General features: G+C 47.4%; 1 protein-coding gene across 1 annotated transcript in view; it reads left to right on the plus strand.

Moving 5' to 3' along the window:
• The window catches only part of LOC142590612 (integrator complex subunit 7-like), a 145,934-nt gene that overhangs the window by 66,718 nt on the left and 65,800 nt on the right, over window positions 1-13,416 (plus strand). The window contains exons 8-9 of the mRNA XM_075702931.1: window positions 4,584-4,690; window positions 11,585-11,681. Of these exons, the coding sequence (XP_075559046.1) occupies window positions 4,584-4,690; window positions 11,585-11,681 (204 nt within the window). The remainder of the gene's footprint in view (window positions 1-4,583; window positions 4,691-11,584; window positions 11,682-13,416) is intronic.

Here is a 13,416-nt window from a genome sequence, read left to right on the forward strand (position 1 = left end):
ATGTGCTCAAGAAGGCTGTTGCGTTCGACGGGTGACAAGGTGGGACTGATGTCAACCACAGGGGCAGGCATAGCCACGGTGGACGTCGCGTGCTCCACAGAGAGGCAGTCTTGTACTGAGGTAAATTCGTCGAAGTAAGCAACAGCCGTGCCTTTAACAATGTGTCAACGTTCCTTGGTAAAATTCGTCAGCAGGAGTTCGGAACGTCCGTCGTGTACGTTAATTACGGCCCTGGCGACGGAAACGCCTTGACTCAATACCAGTGCGTCGGTGTGTTCAGCGACGCCAGTCCCGATGTTCAAGTTGTCGCAGATAACAGGTACGAGGGAACAGCTTCGTGGCGGAAGCGTGAAATCGTCATCGGCGATACGTAAACGGGGTCGCTGGTGTTCCGCGGGGTCGACGTCATCTGAGCTCGTAGCAAATGTGACAACGAGGTCACGGACATTAATCACTGCACCGTACTCTCTCAAGAAATCCATCCCCAATATAAGTTTCTTGCAGCACTCAAAGGGAATGACGAGGGTGGCGACAAAGGTTGCACCAGCGATTACTATTCTGGCTGTGCATTTTCCAATAGGCGTCATCAACTGGCCGCCAGCAGTTCTGATGTTGGGCCCAGTCCATGGTGTCTTCACTTTTCTCAGCCTGTCGGCCAGTTTTTGACTTATGGAAAAATGGGAACCAGTATCGAAGAGAGCGGCCACTTGGTGGCCGTCAATGCAAACGACAAGATCGGCGCTGACGGCGTCGGTTACAGGAGGTGTGGCTGGAGTCGTCGGAGCTTTAAAGTCGTCGGTCGTCGCTGATGGGGGCTGTTGCAAAGTTAGACGACTTGCAACTTCACCCCTGGAGGTCGCTGCCTCTAGTTTCCCCGGCCCGGGCTTGGAGACCTGCCCCTAGAGGCGTCAGGAAAATTGCGACGGGTCGGTGGGGCGTAACGAGCCGGAGAAGGGGAACGCGATCGAGGCGTCGCTGAGCCTTCCAGCCGAAAGTTTGTAGTATTTTCGCCGCAGGTACGTGCAGCATCAAACACAGGGTAATTGCAGTTGGGAAACCTTGGATACCCTGCTGCGCGGTAGTGGCAGGTGCGGTAAACATGTCCTGCTTTGCCGCAATGAAAGCATAGCGCCCGGCGGTCAGCAGTGTGCCACAAATCAGTCTTTCGAAGCAGGTAGACGGCAGGGGGTTCGCCGTAAGATCGAGGCACAGCAATCGGCTGGCGGCGATATGGCATAGCTGGCGGCAGCTGTGACTGTTGAAAATAGGGCGTCGGGGGTGGCGGTGATGGCTGCGTCAGAGTAGTTGACGGCGTCAGCAGCATAGAAGTGGCGGGAGGTGGACGACAGACAGCTTCCGCATAGGTTAATCGTCGCAGCACTGCCTGCCGGTCCGGCGACGAAATGGCCTGTCGAACTTCCTCTTGAACGATATCAGCGACAGAAGCCACCGCTGGTGCCATAGGAGAAATCCCGAGCTGCCGGACCTCCTCTCGCACAATCTCTCGGATGACTTCACGCAGAGACGTGCCGCAGCTCTCAGATAGAACTGAAGCATTCACTGGCGAGTTCGTGCGATCATATTGGCGGTACCGTTGCTGTAGTGCCCGTTCTGTAGCGGTAGCCTCCTTGGCGAATTCGGCCACTGTCGTCGGTGGATTCCTCACGAGTCCGGCAAACAGTTGCTCCTTCACTCCGCGCAAGAGATAGCGTAACTTCTTTTCTTTGGCCATCTCAGAGTCTGCTCTGCGGAAAAGGCGGGTCATATCTTCTGCAAACATGGCAACGCTCTCATTTGGTTTTTGAATACGGGATTTGAGCAGGCGCTGCGCATTGTCTCTTCTGTCGCTACTAGTGAATATGTCTAGCAGCTGGGTGCAGAAGGCATCCCATGTGGTCAAACTTCTCTCCCTGTTCACAAACCACGTCCGCGCACTGTCTTGAAGTGCAAAATAGACATTAGCCAGCTTTTGCTGGGAGCCCCAGTCATTGTAACTGGCGACACGCTCAAATTGCTCCAGCCAATCTTGGGCATTTTCAAAAGCGTCACCATGGAAACTTTCTGGGATTTTAGGATTCTGTAGCGTCACCTGCGATGGAATTGCAGTAGCCATGGCTGAAGTAGGTAGACGCACTCCTGCAGGGTCCTGCAAAGGGTTGAACTCGGGCATCAGGCCTAGCAGGCGGTGACTGTACCGGTGAACAGGAGTTTTGACGAACTCAGGTGATTCCGTGTTTGATGTATGGATCCGCGAAGAGGTGCCGAGCATGAGGCAATCCTACCCAGCACCTCCACCAGTGTCACAGCCTAGTAGGAGACGGGAAAGCCGGTGTCAAGGACATGTAAAAGCACTTTTATGAGCGCAGTCAACGCGACGTCTTTGTCGTCTGTTTTTCTACTCGCTCGCTACTTCAGCGTCGTTTTCATCGCCTGGCACATACCCGCGGCAACCATAAAGGATGTGGCAATATACACAATGCACTAATGACGATGTTTATATCTGAGATTACTTATATTACTGGTACGGGGACACATTGTCACATGGACTTTTAAAAAAAATATCGCAAGCTTTTTCATCTTTTTTTTTGTCAGAATAAAGGACCACACAAGACCTAGGTTGCTATATACGCTGTTATTGGTCATTTTTCAGCATATTCCACAACCTTTGCTTTAGAACCACATTGAATAAGTAAGGAAATAAATGTTAGTTCTTTAAAATTACATATTAGATGCACTCGACCAGCATTAAAACAAGCCTGTCGGCATAGAGTGGGTGCTGTTCATGTGAAGCCCTAGGTTATGTCTCCGTGGCCACATTTAGTTGGCACATCTTGTATGTAATGTAATCATGGTTTCTGAGATGCCTGTGCGAGCTTCCATTGTAGCTCAATGCTACAGCCAGCTGGATGGCAATTTTTCCCTGTCATAAATTTTCCTTCCACAGAACGGATCTGCCGTAACCTAATAGTGTTCTGTAAAGCCAAATAAGGAACACGTTTTCTTCATATGCCTATATTTATTTCCTATTGACGTTTACGAAGCAGCTCCAAAATGCGTATTTACTGCTCCAAAACGTACAATTCATGTTCTGAAGCTGCTGCAAAGTTCCAAATTTGCTGCTCCCAGAGCAGCTCCAAAACTTCCTTGGCTGCTTCCATCCCAGATAAACATACTTTCTCATATTGAAGTTCAATATACATGGTGGTCTATTGACAAGAAGTTATAAAGATATAAAGACTTTGTTAAATTGGGAAGTTTGTTATGTTGAAGTTTGTTGCAATGCATTGTGACCTACCATGTTTGCTTTAAAATCTTCCTGGGGCAGGCCGAAGAAAGGCATTTTTAAAAGGAGATGACATGTTTGACACCTTCACTGTACCTCAAGTGCCACCAAGATGCTATTGGAGTCACTACTGTAATTACCGTTAGGGTCGGCCGCATGCATGATGACCAGCCAAGTTTCAGTAATCTGGCAAAGGTGAATTTAAGGATCAAAATACCAGAAGTTTGGTCCCATCGGCAGGTGCCGGACGGCATCTTCGGTCAGGAGAGCATTACCCAATAAATCAATTTAACTGAGTCGAATTAACTAAGTCTACTGTAGTTTGGTAGTATTTTTGGTTCACCTAATTTACTGCCACATGCTCACACCCGTGCTTGTGCACTTCATAATCCACCTACACGCTTGTTTCATTTAAAGTTATGGTTATTGGAAAAAGCAATTTCTGTCCAATTTCTTATCACTTTAGGGGTTGCTATGAAATGCTAGCTCGCATTGCTCTCGCGTAGGCGTGTGAATGCTTTGTTTACAGGTGAGCGCCCGCAAACCGGTAATGCAGTCGTCCTGCATCTCTGTTTGCAAGACATGCAAGAACTGATTGAATATTCCTATCTAACGATTGATTACTCCAAGTTTTTCGCTCGCTTTGTTTTTCTAATTGGTGCGCACCACTGAGTGTGCTTGTGGCTGCTCACATGGCATGGCTCGCATTTTGCTTGCTATGGCCGCGTGTCCTGGGGCTGTATGCTCTAATGATCCACTTCATTTTCAATTTTATGAGCCTTAGTCGTTCGTTCGGCCTTCAACACCGTCCTTGATGGGATCGCCCCCTTAGTGCAGCATATGCTGAAAGTGCGAAATGAAATGGAACGTTTCAAGATAAGGGCACTAGTTGTGCCAACCTTGTTTAAAACATAAGAATAAGTTGAGTGAATTTTGTGAAAAAACATTTGTAAAAAGTTAACTGGACTGGTTTATTTATGTATTCAGCAATAAATCGTCAATGAAACTGCTCACATAAAAAAAAAAGATCTCGCTTCATTGCATCTAAAAAAATTATTTGTATGTTTTTCCCCAAAATAAGTCACTTTGAGGAATCTAAACCTGCGATAAAAATGTGGCCCTGTGTTTAGTAGATCATATTGTGACCCTCAAAGGGTTAACACAGAATGCCATTTTTTTCATGTCAGCAGTTCCAGGCAGCTAGCCGAGGACCCATTTTACTGCATTTCATTCACCGTGTTCGTATATAGATGATTGTGACCACCGGTGTGTGAGCTGTGAGTCTGTGTGATTTGTGCAGAGGACCTGCTGGATCTCATGCCAGAGGTGTCGAGCGCCATTGAGACCCTCCTGATGATCCTTTGCACCCAGGAGTCTGACAGTGATGACGCCAGCCAGGCTCTCAAGGTGGGTGCTGGGAGCAGTGTTTAACGATCATCTTTGGGTACCCACCAGCTCTGTCCTTGTCATTTTGAGGCACTTGAAGTGTTTAAAGCGTAATTCAATGCCTGCCTGAAAGGTATCTGATGGGCCTTGTAGTTTAGGGTTAACTACTGTGTGCGAGTTGGCCACACTGTGTGACGGGGAAGGAAGGAGGAAGGTCTGTGATGTGTTTTGCCTGCAGGTGACATGGCCTTTGCTTGCATCTCCCGTTGTGCAGCAGCAGTTTGGTTAGGCACGGCTGTCTTGTCTCGGTGCTATTCCAAGTGGGCACAAATTATGGAGTAGATTGCATAAAGTTCTGCGTGAAGCTTGTTGGTAGCCAAGCAGAAGCAATTCAGAGCCCAAACTCCATTTGGAGATGACTGTGTAGCCACGAATCGGATAAAAACGGGGTGAAATGGGAAATTAAGTGGAGATGCGGCAGTGAAATGGCTCAATTTATTAATTTTTCGTTTATCTGGCAAAATATCTAGAAAAAATATGCAGCAGAGTTTGATAAAATTTGACTTTCTTACTGTGTTGTTTATTGCACGACCAGTAGAACCAACGCGGCTTTCCATTAATGCAGCATCGCCATCTTGGTATCGCCGTGAACACGAGATACCGATCGGAGATTCAGATAGCTGCAGCCCTGTATGTTTCTATGCAGAAATAAAAGCAACAAAATTGAGTGCAGAAGGGGAAAACTGGTGTCGCATTCATTCCTGCAAACATGAGTGCTCCTGCACTCGTGTGTTTACAAGTTTGCAACTATCATCGCTTCTGGATGGGGAAATACTTGAGCCATAGCACTCACTTCAGACTAAAAATGGTTGAATTTGCCGAAGAAGATCAAAAAACAAAGGCTGGTGGAAAGTTCGCACTTGATGAAAAATGTGTACGGCGGTGTTCTCGAGAAGATCTGAAAAAACAAATCTATGAAGGTGCGCTTTCAGATCATGTTCCCGGAGATAGAAGACGCTCTTCTCGAGTACGCGACGTAGACGCGGAACAATGCCTATGCAGTTTCTACAAAGATACTGTGCATGAAAGCACCCGACATAGCAGGAAGCAAGGAGATTCCGGCTACTGTGTAAAGACAGATTGAGAGAGCCAGTCTCTCCGCCGTCACCCAACGATGTGTTCAAAGTCTGCTCGAGGAGTACATAGAAAAGCTGATCTCATTTCAGGAATTCTTCATCAAGAAGCGCAGAGAGCATGAGTACCCACTCAGATTGGTAATGCTGATGAAACCCTGGTATGGCTTGACACACCCAAGAATGTGACGGTAGAGGCGAAGGGGAGGATGGGCCTCCATGTTTTCACAATGGGGGCCGAAAGGCAGCTATGCATGGATATGCTTTGCGACGCAGCGCTTGTGCATAAACTGCTGCCTTATGTTGTCCTTAAGAGAAAAAAAAATTCGCCATAAGCCATCTGATGATGGCTGTCGTTAGTAAGGCATTTAGCATTGGATCAATAAAGGGACACAGTGTGTTGTCATAGTTGAAATGAGTTAGGTACTAGGCACGTACCGTAGTGGGATTCCCCTTTCGCACATCTCTAAAAATGCTCAATAACATTTAGCATCGCCACTGCGAAGCCTGCGTGTTGCTTCCAAAATGCACTGCGCGCCGGTGGGTGCGTATGCAGAGAAACGCTTCATGTGTCAACCGGGCCACTGTCTGGTGTTTATTTCCGGACACGCTGCACGATGGGCGATGGGTAGAGTGAAAACTAAATACACTATGCTAATGGGCGACTTTAATGCCAGGGTAGGCAAGAAGCAGGCTGGAGACAAGGCAGTGGGGGAATATGGCATAGGCACCAGGAATAGCAGGGGAGAGTTGTTAGTAGAGTTTGCGGAACAGAATAATATGAGGATAATGAATACCTTCTTCCGCAAGCGGGATAGCTGAAAGTGGACATGGAGGAGCCCGAACGGCGAGACTAGGAATGAAATAGACTTCATACTCTGCGCTAACCCTGGCATCATACAAGACGTGGACGTGCTCGGCAAGGTGCGCTGCAGTGACCACAGGATGGTAAGAACTCGAATTAGCCGAGATCTGAGGAGGGAACGGAAGAAACTGGTACATAAGAAGCCGATCAATGAGTTAGCGGTAAGAGGGAAAATAGAGGAATTCCAGATCAAGCTACAGAACAGGTATTCGGCTTTAACTCAGGAAGAGGACCTTAGTGTTGAAGCAATGAACGACAATCTTGTGGGCATCATTAAGGAGTGTGCAATAGAAGTCGGTGGTAACTCCGTTAGGCAGGATACCAGTAAACTATCGCAGGAGACGAAAGATCTGATCAAGAAACGCCAGTGTATGAAAGCCTCTAACCCTACAGCTAGAATAGAAAAGGCAGAACTTTCGATGTTAATCAACAAGCGTAAGACAGCTGACATAAGGAAGTATAATATGGATAGAATTGAACATGCTCTCAGGAACGGAGGAAGCCTAAAACAGTGAAGAAGAAACTAGGAATTGGCAAGAATCAGATGTGTGCGTTAAGAGACAAAGCAGGCAATATCATTACTAATATGGATGAGATAGTTCAAGTGGCTGAGGAGTTCTATAGAGATTTATACAGTACCAGTGGCACCCACGACGATAATAGAAGAGAAAATAGTCTAGAGGAATACGAAATCCCAAAGGTAACGCCAGAAGAAGTAAAGAAAGCCTTGGGAGATATGCAAAGGGGGAAGGCAGCTGGGGTGGATCAGGTAACAGCAGATTTGTTGAAGGATGGTGGGCAGATTGTTCTAGAAAAACTGGCCACCCTGTATACGCAATGCCTCATGACCTCGAGCGTACCGGAATCTTGGAAGAACGCCAACATAATCCTAATCCATAAGAAAGGGGACGCCAAAGACTTGAAAAATTATAGACCGATCAGATTACTGTCCGTTGCCTACAAACTATTTACTAAGGTAATCGCAAATAGAATCAGGAACACCTTAGACTTCTGTCAAGCAAAGGACCAGGCAGGATTCCGTAAAGGCTACTCAACAATAGATCATATTCAAACTATCAGTCAGGTGATAGAGAAATGTGCGGAATATAACCAACCCTTATATATAGCTTTCATTGATTACGCGAAAGCGTTTGATTCTGTCGAAACCTCAGCAGTCGTGGAGGCATTACGGAATCGGGGTAGACGAGCCGTATGTAAAAATACTGAAAGATATATATAGCGGCTCCACAGCCACCGTAGTCCTCCATAAAGAAAGCAACAAAATCCCAATAAAGAAAGGCGTCAGGCAGGGAGATACGATCTCTCCAATGCTATTCACAGCGTGTTTACAGGAGGTATTCAGAGACCTGGATTGGGAAGAATTGGGGATAAAAGTTAATGGAGAATACCTTAGTAACTTGCGATTCGCTGATGATATTGCCTTGCTTAGTAACTAAGGGGACCGATTGCAATGCATGCTCACTGACCTGGAGAGACAAAGCGGAAGAGTGGGTCTAAAAATTAATCTGCAGAAAACAAAAGTAATGTTTAACAGTCTCGGAAGATAACAGCAATTTACAATAGGCAGCGAGGCACTGGAAGTCGTAAGGGAATACATCTACTTAGGGCAGGTAGTGACGGCAGATCCGGATCATGAGACGGAAATAATCAGAAGAATAAGAATGGGCTGGGGTGCGTTTGGCAGGCATTCTCAGATCATGAACAGGAGGTTGCCATTATCCCCCAAGAGAAAAGTGTATAATAGCTGTGTCTTACCAGTACTCACCTACGGGGCAGAAACCTGGAGGCTTACGAAAAGGGTTCTACTCAAATTGAGGACGACACAACGAGCTATGGAAAGAAGAATGATAGGTGTAATGTTAAGGGATAAGAAAAGAGCAGATTGGGTGAGGGAACAAACGCGAGTTAATGACATCTTAGTTGAAATCAAGAAAAAGAAGTGGGCATGGGCAGGACATGTAATGAGGAGGGAAGATAACCGATGTTCATTAAGGGTTATGGACTGGATCCCAAGGGAAGGGAAGCGTAGCAGGGGGCGGCAGAAAGTTAGATGGGCGGATGAGATTAAGAAGTTTGCAGGGACGGCATGGCTACAATTAGTACATGACCGGGGTTGTTGGAGAAGTATGGGAGAGGCCTTTGCCCTGCAGTGGGTGTAACCAGGCTGCTGCTGCTGATGATGATGATGACGCTGCACCATCTAGTGGCACTGCCAAAAAGTTTGTGTGTGGCCTCTGAGGCGAGAAGCGTGACGCGGTGGTGCGTGCAAATGCTGAGACTTGTTCCCTCTCTTGCGCACATTGAGTGGCACATGCCGAACGACCCGAGTTGGTGAGAGGTTCATTGATGATCATCGCATAACTAGTACATTCGTGGCGAACCTCACTAAGGTGTTGGCATGAAATGCGTTCATTGAAAGTGACATATTCCCAGTGAATTTATGGCGCAGCCTGCTAATGTGCCTGGTTGCTGTCCTTGGGGAACTCTTGGGGCTTTGGTTTGATACTGCTGAGCAGTGGAGAAACATAAAGAAGCCTGAACCAGCCCTCGGGCTTGGTGAAAAATCATACGTTGTGAACATCTCCGCCAAGTTTTGCTGTTGTACACAACACGTAGAGCACGCAAGCGGAGTACGAAGTCGCCTTCCTCTAAATGCTCTCTTTTAAACAGAAGCCTGCCAGTGTTCTGGACGCTTTATCTGGTACTAAAGCTGATTCCCATACGTGGCCTATTGGCCAAAGCTGCTGTCAATTAATAAGGGTGTTTGGATCAGTGTGCTTCTTCCTAGTGTTGCTGTGTACATTTATTGACAATGTTCAGTAAACAGGCTGAAGTAAGAGAAAATGTGCTTTTGAATATCGATAATTATGTACTTCCGGAAGAAGCCGACTATCGTGTGCTCACATGCGCTCGGCCATGGCTGCCTGTGTAGAAATTATATTTTGGCCACCTTGCATCGGTGTTGTAGCCGGTGGGTCTCGCTAATTTCGACTAGTTTTGAGCGCCCAACCAGCCTCAAACAACGCGAAATTTAATATTAGACCACATGCACGCTTGCCAGTGCAAGCTCACTTTCAAAGTTGTGCCAGTTGGTTGTGGCTACTATCCATCGGTGAAGCTGGTGAAGGACAAAGCTGCTCCGCACCACGTAACGTGGTCAGACTTTAGCATCTCCATGTGAGCATGCACTCAAGCCCTGTTGTGCACAAGGTAAATGCTGTGTGTAAGCACTACAGTTGCATGCAGCTGCGATCTACGCAGTAGATCGCAGCTGCCATGTGAGCTGCTGCTGAGCTGCCGTGTGTCCATAGTTTAAGCGCCCTGTGGCTTGCTGAGGAGAGCCGCATTTGGCTTACATTTGGTGCCTCATATGGGCCAAAATAGGAAGTAATGGCGTCAATGTTAGCATCCAAAAGCAAATTTGAACTGCGCGCGTTGTGGACATGCACTGCTCCGTCGTAGCCTTCACAGTGCAAGGCATTGAAGAAGGCATTTGATTGCCAATAACTCTGCTTCTGCTGAACCCATTGAAGTACTTTTTGTGGCAAAGTATTTCATAATCACGTTTTTTAACTGCAAGTACATTTCTCCTCTTCGGTGAAAAGTGGTCCAGGGCCCCTTTAAGAGATCTCTTCTTCATTGTAGAGTGGCACATTCCCAGTGACCCAAGTTGGCATCAAAGAGGTTCCTTTTAGTACAGCACAGAACGAGTGGCACATATGCAGCGCTGCAAGTCGGCGTCAGAGAGTTCCTTCGAACAGTGGTACCTACTGAGTTTTGCATCTAGTGTGACCCATGCTGGCACGAAAGAGGTTCGTTGGAAGAGCAGCACGCACGTTCACACTGCCACATACTCAGCTATCCCAGTTGGTGGACAGGCTGGCTTCGAACCGTGTGCCCTGAGCACAGTAGCTCGATGCACTACCCATTCGAGCACTGACCACCCAGTGACCCAGGTGTCCATAAGAACGGTTAGATAGAAACATACATAGACACATTAGTACATACATAGCCCCTGACAAGTCTGTGAACTACTCTCAGAATGTGAACACATAAAAATGCACAAGAGGAACTCGGCTGCTGCATGATGCTTTTGTAGGTGCATGCACCAGTGCGCCGTGCATTTCGGAGGCCTCGCACAGGCTTTGTGGCGGCGGCGCTTGATGGCGCAGATGGGAAGCCTGAGAGAGGAGTGCCGCTGCAGTGCACGCCTCATACTTAAGGTGTTTTGATGGTGGCAAGACATTATGTCGCTATATTACTTCACTGCTAACTGCATTACCGTTGGCAGCCATCGCAATATGGGTTCTGACGAATTTTTGTCTGTGGTGATGAATGAGCAAACTGACGAAATGAAAACAAGCGTTTTATGTGTAACTGTTTTGCAGAGTCTTTCATTGCGATGACAATTATACAGGCACTTTAACCACATGCATGGTGTTGACACCATGTTCCTAGTGTATACAGTTGAACCTCCACATAACAAACTTCAATATAACAAAATTCTCTGTGGGGTGAAGTATCTAACTTTCAGAACACCTTGTACTTGGATCTCAATATAATGAAGTGCGTTTATACACTACTTCAGTGTAATTAAATTTCACTCCTGCCATGAAGGAATATCACGCAATAAATGTAAACTGCCGCAGACACAGCTCGTCAAATGGTTTAATTACATACTACTGCTTTTGAATGCATTGAATGCATCTGTTGAATCATGCGCTGCGAACCCATTTCTTTTTCTTTTTTTTTCAAATAAAGATGTTAATCGATGTTTCCAATTATGCGGAAATTTGATTACAGTACACAAACGAAGGTTACTCTTTACAGAGATCATTGTAGTCTGGTAGATACGGTGTTGAACTGCGTCACCCTAACGGTGCCTTCCTTGTACAGGGTTGCCTCCGGTGCATCGTGCTACTGTGCGATGCAGACCCAGACCTCTGCAGCCAGTTTGTGGATGTGCTGGGTTCCTTCCTCTCTTTCTGGTCAGGTCAGTCTTGGTTCACATCACGGACTTTGTTGTCAATTTATATTACGTTCTCGGAACACAACTTTCCACCTGCACGTAGTCACTCTGGTGTTTCCAGAACTCAAGTATTGAAAGCTGGGCAAGTTGTTATCGTTGCCTTCTTTAAACCTGCGTTGTTAAATGCGGTGTCATGTGTCACCGATTTCGGGGCCGTGCGGATGCCACGAGAGATGGAGTTGGGAGAGTCAGAGCAGCACAGCAAACAGATTTTAATTACCCCAAACTCAAAATAAAACTCGTGTAAACTGCAACACCATGCAGAGATACCGGCACCTGTGCCACCTACTTAACAGTGACTAAACATGTCCTTATTGCCAGCCACGTCAGTCCTTCGCGCTTTATACGTGAAAGTCAAGCAACCCTAGCCTATGGCTGCGCACTAACAGAAAGGAGCATTCTTACAGACTTTTGTCGTCGCACGTATCCTTCGTGTCCTATGCATGTCGGATCTTCATAATAGTCGGTGTTCTCGCTGATGCCGTAAGAGTGGCGGCCTTGGTGTTGGCCACTGAACTCGTCCGTCTCCGAAGCTGGTGTCCCGAACTCCATCGGTGATGTGGCGCCCCGACCTCGCCGGTTAGGCTTAACTCCGGGTTCCGCCGCTACTTCATGTGCCAACAAGACGCCCCGGGGACTATCGTACGTGCTGGTCTGCCTCTGAAGGGGGATGCTTCCTGGAGTGCCCGGCACTGCCGTAAGAGGCTGCAACAGGTCCAAGGAGCCTCGCTCGAACATCGCTGAGGTCGACGGCCACACCCTGGACCGCCAGCGTCACGGACTTGACCGAACCTCCATGGCTCGCGTCGCCAGTGCGATGCTGACGCTACAACCTTCTTGGCCCAGAGCCACGTCGATATTGCCAGCTCGGCGCCGCTTCTCTCCTGATCACAGCTCTTGTCACGCACCTTGAGGGCTCATGCCGTTTGGACCGATCCGTGCACATCTTCGTCTTCCTTTCTTTTTGTGCTGCATGCCTCTTACATATGACATGCGGGACAAGTGTAAGAACAAGGATGAGCAAAGACTCACAACTGATTTATTGAAACTAAGCATCGCAGGATATATTACTGCCCGGCAGCTCCACATATGTAGACCACCTTGTCAATTTTCAGCCGGAGAATATGAAGTAATGAACACTGCGATGGCTCATCATTTGCGCAACAGCTGATTAAAAGGCGTGCAAATCCTCTGGTGGTTAGTGATAGCGATGGCTCGCTAACACACTTGTCTCCGAGTCTTCTGATGGAAAATGCCTCGATGATCTCAAAATTTTTTCTCTTGGAAAAAATTTCTTTCTTCAAACACCAGTCAGCAACGACATCCTTGGCAGGGCTCAGCTAAATGCAAGTGGGACACAGTTCCTAGCAACTGCTCGTGCCCCCCCAGCATCTCACTTACGCATAGTATATTTTGGACAATGTGCGTTTTCCTACAATTCAGTGGCAAGTGGTGGATAGACCACATGGACTTTGCATGGGACACGCTGGTGCGCGTATCTGGTTTCACACCTATCACTTCCTTCGTCAGTCACAGCATTTCAACCTTTTGTGTACTATTTCAACCTATTGTGTACTAACGATGCCTGTCGGCACTATCACATTCCTTCCCCCACAAATTAAGTTCCCTTGCAAAAGTCCTCCGACTCGTAACGAACAGGTTGGTGCAGCTATCGTGAACTTCTACGTGGTACGGCAGG

Source organism: Dermacentor variabilis, chromosome 8 (genome assembly GCF_050947875.1).
Source record: "Dermacentor variabilis isolate Ectoservices chromosome 8, ASM5094787v1, whole genome shotgun sequence".
NCBI classification, from domain to species: domain Eukaryota; kingdom Metazoa; phylum Arthropoda; class Arachnida; order Ixodida; family Ixodidae; genus Dermacentor; species Dermacentor variabilis.